Source organism: Lipotes vexillifer, unplaced genomic scaffold, assembly GCF_000442215.2.
Source record: "Lipotes vexillifer unplaced genomic scaffold, Lipotes_vexillifer_v1.1 scaffold636, whole genome shotgun sequence".
Taxonomy (NCBI): Eukaryota; Metazoa; Chordata; class Mammalia; order Artiodactyla; family Lipotidae; genus Lipotes; species Lipotes vexillifer.
Genome location: NW_006786547.1, coordinates 264,452 through 272,431, shown reverse-complemented (window position 1 = coordinate 272,431; position 7,980 = coordinate 264,452). Strand labels below are relative to the sequence as shown.

General features: G+C 56.7%; 1 protein-coding gene across 1 annotated transcript in view; it reads left to right on the top strand.

Annotated features, from left to right (window-relative positions):
- Positions 1–7,980, top strand: part of EHMT1 (euchromatic histone lysine methyltransferase 1) — a 76,671-nt gene that overhangs the window by 36,219 nt on the left and 32,472 nt on the right. The window contains exons 10-14 of the mRNA XM_007458921.1: positions 1,081–1,224; positions 1,996–2,222; positions 3,753–3,926; positions 4,988–5,070; positions 6,191–6,297. Of these exons, the coding sequence (XP_007458983.1) occupies positions 1,081–1,224; positions 1,996–2,222; positions 3,753–3,926; positions 4,988–5,070; positions 6,191–6,297 (735 nt within the window). The remainder of the gene's footprint in view (positions 1–1,080; positions 1,225–1,995; positions 2,223–3,752; positions 3,927–4,987; positions 5,071–6,190; positions 6,298–7,980) is intronic.

Below are 7,980 nucleotides of genomic sequence, written 5' to 3'. Positions count from 1 at the left end.
CCCCCCCCGCCCCTGCCCCGCGGTCTGCATCTGTCTGTCCCTCCCTCCGTCGATCGAGGCGGGAGCCTCTTTGCTGTTTTTGTGGAAGCGTCCCCAGCTGAGCCAGGGGTTTCCTCTCCTGAGCAACCTTTCCTTTTTCCCAGAGTTAGTAATTACCTCGTTTCTCATTGTTTCCTTTGTGCCTGTTACCGATTCCACCCCAAACTGATGGACTTGCTCACTTTCTAGGGTTTTTGGACACATCGGTCCCTCTCAGCGGGGGGCGCGTTGCCTCAGCAGCTCCTTGAGGGAGGTTCCTGGGGGGGAAGGTCTGGGCCGATCCTCTCCCGTTGCCGCGGCTTCATGGGCGCAGTTTCCTCTCACGTCCTGGTCACGTCGCCGTCTGCTTCGGGCCGTCCGCGTCTTGGGAGCCCTGGCCCCCCCGGCTCCTCTCTGCAGAGCCTGCAGCCTTCTCACCTCTTCTCCATTTTCCACATTTTTGACTTTTTGCTTTACTTTAGAAAATTCCCTCCGTCTCTCAGCGCTTCCATGGAAATTTCACTTCTCCCTCCTATTTTTGGTACTGAGAGCTTGGTTTTGTGCCCTCCCTCGTGGCCTCCAGTTCCAGCCTCAGAGCTGCCTGGGCCTCTTTCCTGGGGGCATTGGCCCCATCCCGCCCCCATCTCTCGGCCCCATGGAGTCTCTGAGAATGGGCTCCCTTGAGGAACAGGCGAGGAGGAAGCCGGGGCTGGGGGCGCGTCACCTGCACCAGCTGCCAGGGGGCCAGGGTCCTTGTTGGAAGGCGCCAGGGTGACAGCGGGCGCGGGTGGGTCGCCCGAGTGCTGGTGGGTCCTGCGGATTCTCTGCGCTCCCTGATGCTGGCCGTGCTGCCTGGCATGTGTCCTGTTCCCTTCGATGCCCCAGCCCCCAGCCCAGGCTGTTCTCCTCATGTGGCCGCCGTGACCCCTGGTCCGTGAATTGGCGGCACAGCCCCTCATCACGTTGTGGAGGACCCGGCCGCCTCCCTGCTTTGATTTCCTGACGTCCCCCTCCCCCGCCCCGTGGCATGGCAGCGGCTGAGCCGGTCTCGTCTGATTGCAGCTGGGCAGGTGCACGAACAGCGTGGTCAAGCATGAGCTGATGCGCCCGTCCAGCAAGGCGCCGCTCCTGGTGCTGTGTGAAGACCACCGGGGCCGGATGGTGAAGCACCAGTGCTGCCCCGGCTGTGGCTACTTCTGCACCGCCGTGAGTGCCCGGCCCCCCTCTGTTGCCCTTGGCCTCTGGGGGCACCTGGGCCCCCGGCTCCCTTCCTGCCGCTCACGTGTCTACCTAGGCAGGGCCGCCTGGCCCTCTGCTGCGTCCTGCTCGCCAGTGCGTCTGGGATCTTCTCTATCAGTGACTTCATCCACAGATGCTCACGTGGCTCACGTGGCCCTCACTTGGTCTCCGTGTGGCCGTTTGTGCTCCTGGGCCCAGAGCCTCTCCCCCAGGGGCTTCTCCAGACGTCAGGCCTGTGTGCCCTCGCCATCCTCATGCTTTTCTGCTTCTGCTGAAAAGAGGTTCCCAGGGAGAGCGCTGCTCCTCAGCCCAGAGCCCTGGCCTGAGGTCGGGTTGCCTGAAGGGCGTGGTGTCGGGCGCTCTCTGCCAAGGGCTGTTGGCGGCACCTCCCTCCTTGGGCTTTTGCTTCTGGGAGTGTCTTCCCAGGTGTGTCTTCCGTGGGTCCGTCTTTGGACTTAATATGCGGCCCGTCCCCTGGTCAGCGCAGCTGGAGAGTGAGGCCTCGGCCTCCACGGGGTGCGGGGATGGGGATTTTCTCTCCTTCAAATAGCACGTGTGTGGACGTGCCTTGGGAGGGACCCCGTGGACGCAGGGCATGATTTCTTCTCACCCGGGGAGGGGCTGGGAGCCCCCCGGGCTCTGGCTTTCTGCCCCCACACAGAGCTCAGTGCTGGGCTTGGCTTGTTCTTCTGTGCATTAGCCCCAATTAAAAGAAGATTCCGGCCTCCCTGTTTTTAGGGTAATTTTATGGAATGTCAGCCCGAGAGCAGCATCTCTCACCGTTTCCACAAAGCCTGCGCCTCTCGAGTTGATAACGCCAGTTACTGTCCCCACTGTGGGGAGGAGACCTCCAAGGCCAGAGAGGTGACCATCGCGAAAGCAGACACGACCTCCACCGTGACGCTGGCCCCCGGGCAGGAGAAGGGCTCCACAGTGGAGGGCAGGGCCGACACCACCACAGGCAGGTACGGCTCCCCCCGAGCCCTCAGAGTCCACCTGATGACACCCATCTTTGATTGTTGCTCATGTCTCCCGACGCGCCAGACGCCTCCCAGCTGGCGCACGCTCGCTGTGATTTCTGACATGTGAGGCCGTGAGGCATGCTGACTTTCGTTTGCTCGCTGCCACTGTGCACATGCCTCTTCTGCACTCAGTGTAGTTCTGTACATTTCTTTGCCTGTTTTTGAACCAGTATCACACCGTCCTAAGTGACGTGGTATCACAGTATTTTCGGTCGAAGCACAGCACTCCCGTAGGTAGCTGTTAGTATACACCTGAAGCATCGCTCCCTGTGCATACCTGTCCCTACCCACATGTACCTGTGCGTGCCTGTCCCTACACATCTGTACCTGTGCGTGCCTGTCCCTACGAATCTGTACCTGTGTGTACCTGTCCCTAAACATCTGTACCTGTGTGTAGTGTATGATATGAAACATTAGCGTCAGCTGCTGTAGTCTGCTCTTACTGTGTCATGTTTTGGAGGCCCTAGCTGAACACAGAAGAAACAGTGTTTAAAAGAGAAGGGTTGATATTGGAAACATAATTTTCTTCTCAAAAGTATTCAGTAGAAATAGCTGAAGAACTCATAAAGCTAAATGGAGTCAGTCAGCTAGAGGGTCAAGTAAGAAAAGGTGTCAGAAGCCTCGTCCCCACCGGTGTGTTCAGCTAGAAGGCAGGGTGATGGAGAGAGAACCTTTCAAAACAGCAACAAAACCCGTAACCTACCTAGGAAAAAGCAAGCGATACTACACTGATAAAAAAGGAAACTATAAAACTTCACTGAAGGTCATTCAAGAGACTCGAACGGTAGACATTCAAAACTGAATATTGGAATGGTGTTGACTCCATATTATTCTGTATTAATCGTATTAATCTACAAATTTAATGATTTTTTTTTTTTTTTTGCGGTACGCGGGCCTCTCACTGTTGTGGCCTCTCCCGTCGCGGAGCACAGGCTCCGGACGCGCAGACTCAGCAGCCATGGCTCACGGGCCCAGCCGCTCCACGGCATGTGGGATCTTCCCGGACCGGGGCACGAACCCATGTCCCCTGCATCGGCAGGCGGACTCTCAACCACTGCGCCACCAGGGAAGCCCTGAATTTAGTGACTTTTTTTTTTTTAACATCTTTAGAATTTAGTGACTTTTGAGTCAAAATTCCGAGGTGTCCCTTGCGTTGGGAGGGCAGTGGACCTCAGATCCAACCCGAAGTTCATTCGCTAAAGCATATTTGAACATTTGGCCAAAGTCCTGGGAAAGCCGCCCTCACTTCTGAATGCGCTTTTTCTCTGGGATTTGATTCTGAGTCCGGGCTCTTCCCTCCAGGGGCTGAGCAGACAGATGGTCAGTGAACCTGAGGCCATTTTCACTCTCAGAAGAGCAGTGCAGTTGGAGGGTCTGAGTGAATCATGTTTTGTGTTTTCATTGGTTTCCACAAGAAGGGGGAGTTCCACGTCTCTAAAACTCAGAATTCCACTTATTTCTTCCTCCCTGAAGCACTGCTGGACCCCCGCTCTCAGAGGATGACAAGCCGCAGAGCACAGCCCCCCAGGTGCCCGAGGCCTTCGACCCCATGGGGCCGGCCGGGCTGGGGAAGCCAGCGCCCGGCCTCTCCCAGGGACCTGGGAAGGAAACCCTGGAGAGTGCGCTCATCGCCCTGGATTCGGAGAAGTAAGGCCTGGCGCTCCCTTCCTGCAGACTCCTCCCCTCCGTGTCCTCTTGCATGAGTCAGCCGCCGGCACTTCCGCATGTGTCCTCGTCCCCCTGCGGCATCCGGTGCTGGCCAGGGCCACACGTCCCTGCTCTCTGCGCCCCCAGGGCCACGGCATTCCCAGGAGGTCGCTGAGGCCTTCCTTAGGTCTCCTGTTAGCACTGGTCATCAGGACCGTGCACCTTCTTTTCCGTTACTTTGGGAAACGATTGCAGGTTATCGTCCGTTACACTAAGAGCAAAGTGATCCTCTGAAGGCCTAGCGAGGACAGTCCTGGGAGGCTCTGGCACGTTTCCCTGGACACGTTGACCGTGGCTCTGACTTCAGGACGTTAGGGCCAGTGCCACTCTGTGGCTCCTCGTCTCTGAAAGGAGAGTTTGGAGCAGGTGGCCCCTCAGTTGTCCCTGCGGCTCCCATTACTGCAGGCCACCTGTGGCTCTGCAGGAGGGTCCGGTGCCCCGACCCATGACCCCACAGGTGTCCACTGGTCATGGAGTTCCACGGTCAGGGCTCCGGCCAGGCCGCGCGGTTCCCTCCCTCAGAGCTTCACCTTCCTCTCTTGCTTCTCGGGAAGTTATAGTGTTGGGACACGTTCCTGAGTCCCCACAGCTTTTTCTCTGTCCGCCTCCAGCCTGGTCTCTGGCCCTGGTCTTATGGTGACTGTCCAGTCCCCTGCCCTACTCACCGGGTCCAGACTCTGTACTGTGAAGAGGGTGGGTGTAGCTGGGTGTGACACGCTGCCTCCACCACCTCGGGGGTCCCTTGACCTCATGCTGTAGAGAAGCAGCTCGCTCTGTGCCCTGCACAGAATGCAGAACCTCAGGAACCATTCTCGTGCTGTGGGTGAAGGAAATGGTCACTAATTTTGGTTATTGTTTTATTGTGGGTGTGGCATCCTTGACCTTGAGGCTGGGCAGGTGGGCTCAACCCAGAAATTCCCAGCCTGTAGGTGCCGCGTGCGCACGCGCGTGCGCGTGCGTGTGTAGCCTGTGCTCACTGCTGTCTTGTGCTCTCTCCGCAGACCCAAGAAGCTCCGCTTCCACCCGAAGCAGCTGTACTTCTCAGCCCGGCAAGGGGAGCTGCAGAAGGTGCTGCTCATGCTGGGTAGGTGGCCGCATCTGTCAACGTCTCTCGGTGACTGTCCACCGTGTCCCACTCTGTCCGGTTTCTCTGGTTGGTGCACACGGGCGCCCCTGGTGTTCAGCCCGTTCACAGTGTTCATGCTCAGTCACGGTAGTGGAAGTATTCTCTAGGAATTCCTCGTTTTTTTGTTTTTGTTTTTTTTTGTACGGGTCTTACTTGTGGCACGTGGGATCTTTGTTGCATGTTGGCTCTTAGTTGCGGCATGCGGGATTTAGTTCCCTGACCAGGCATCGAACCTGGGGCCCCTGCCCTGGGAGTGCAGAGTCTTAACCACTGGACAACCAAGGAAGTCCCAGGAATTACCCATTTTTAAACAGGAATTAAGTATGTGATTATTAGATTAAGAAGAGATGTCGACTCCATGAAAGCAGAGTTAGCCAGCTGGGCTGTTGTGCCGTGTGGATGGAGTTGGCACCCTTGTGTGCAGGGTGCAGCCCACCTGGCACTTGTGTTTTCAATGTGTACCTGCCTTTGTGGGTTTTTAACACCTGAAAATGTACTGGTTGGGTCCTTCCCAGCTCCGTTTCCTGCGGAGCAAGGGACAGCACTTTGATTCTGAGCTCACAGCATAGGCTTGATTTCTCTGGCTTGAAAAGGCTGGTTAAGAATCATTTTACTTGACAGTAAGTCAAGAAAGAAGCTTAACAGTTTGCTCTGAAAAAAAAAAAAAGGTTTTATTTTATGTTGACTGAAATGGCGATTTTAATCATTTTCCTCGTGGACCTTGTGCGATGCTGAGTTTGCCTCGCCAGTCCGTGGTTGGCCCTGTAGCCTGTTTCCATTCCAGGCTGGGAGCTGTGCTCAGCAACCGCCTTCCCTTTGGGCCTGTCCTGGGGGTCCTGCTCCCTGTGGAGCATCCATTCTGGGGCCCGTCCACCCTCACGCTCGGGCCTGGGCCTGGGGACGGGAGAGATGGGGGAGCCCAGAGTTAGATGAGGGTGTCTAGGAGGAGCGCAGGTGCTGGGGGGTATCTGACCACAGGCCTGCCGGTCGGTTCCACCTGGAGCCTTGCCAGCCCTTGCGCCATCCCAGGCTCTGGGGGCTGCACCTGCGGTAACTGGCACCTCCCGTTTGTTTGCAGTTGACGGGATCGACCCCAACTTCAAGATGGAGCACCAGAACAAGCGCTCACCCCTGCACGCTGCGGCGGAGGCCGGCCATGTGGACATCTGTCACATGCTGATCCAGGTCAGATGCAGTCTTCTTGGGGCCACCAAAGCAAGACAGCCTGGCCTGGGTCCCGAGAGCCGGGCAGCCCAGTAGTGCCAGAGGCTCCCAGGCCCACCCGTCCTGGCTCTGCCCAGTGCCCTCAGCCCCTCCGCTGCCTCTCCTGCCAGTTACGCCGCCTCTGGAGATGACGCACTGCCATTCGGTGTTTGACTTGTTTTAGTTCGTTTGGGTTTTTAGTGTCACCGACTTCCTGGCGTGGGAGGGTTTAGCCCAGGCGTGTGCACATGCCTCCTCCTAACCCCCGCCCTGCACTGAGAGCTTGCGTTCCGTGGTCGTGTAAATGTGTCCTGGGCACCCCCCTCCGCCGCCCCCCCCAATCCACCCCGAGCAGACAGACTGGCCCTGTGTCATCTGGGAAGCACATCGTCCACTCTCGGTGCTGCTGCTCTCTGGGACATCCCTCCCCTGGCCCGTGTTGGGGCCCCTGTTTCCCGGAGGCCACCCTTAAGCCACGTGTTTATCTCTGGAGCCTTCAGGAAATTTCCTTTCACCCGCGGGTCTGGAGTTTCCTCACAGCCCAGGTTCAGGTCTGGGAGATTTTCTGTCTGGGCTCCAGGTCCCTCTGCAAGCACCTATGTTTACCTGCTGCAGCTTCTGGACTCGCGCTCTGTCCCGCTTTTCTGGGTGGCGCTCTCGGCGTGACCCTCGGCCCCTCTTGGGGTCTCGTCTGTGCTGCCACGTTTTTCTGTAGCCTCTGGGTCTTCCCACAGTGTTTGGAAGCTTTATACTGGTCTGTTCATTCTGGTCTTATTTCAGGTTTCCCTCAAATGCCTGGTGGATCCTGTTTGTTTGTAAAGGAAGGGACTGAAATGCCGGTGGTGGGCTCTTGGTTGGGGCCCGTCAGCTGGAGGTTTTTGTGTCGGGTGGGCTTCGGGATGGCTCTGTGTCTGGAGAGGACCGTCCTCTGGGCATCTCTGTTGGGGCCCTGGGCGGACACCCCCCTCCCCCAGGTCTCTGTGTCTAGTCACAGCTGCCCTGTGTCACCGTCGGCCTGGAGTGTCTGCTTCATCCTCTTCTCACCTGTGCTGTGTGCACAGACTAAGATGTGATTGTATGACGTGTGGAGCCTGCTTTAGCACTGGTGTTGTACAGTGGGGTTGCCTGTTGGTTTAGATTTCTAACACCCGAGACCCATTTGTCAGGCCCCTCCCAAGTTTGGCTCACGCCAGAGGCTCCGTTTGGACAGATCTCTTTAAGTAGCATGTAGCCAGCTTCTAAGAAGCTCTGTCTGACAGCCTTGCTATTTCAATAGGAATCTTCAATCTACTTATGTTTACTGTAACTTTTGACATTTAAAATTGATTTCTAATTTCTTATATTGTAGTTTTGATTCTCAGCCTCTTAAAACAAATATTTCTTTCTTTTTTCCCTCTCCTTTGCTGCCTTCTTTTGGATTGACTTTTGTTTTGTCTCCTTTCCTTTCTCTCTATTTGCTTGGAAGTTATAGTCTTTGCTTTCTTGCCTCCAGAGGTCACTCTGTGATTCTAACAAGTGGCCGTTACTTGCTCAGTCTTGAGACAGAGGGAGGAGGAGGAGGGGGAAGGAGGAGGAAGGAGAGGAGGAGGGGGCAGAGGGGGAGGGGGCTTGAGGCAGCACAACCTCAAGACACAAAGACACTGTTCCGAGCTGGTGGGGGACGGT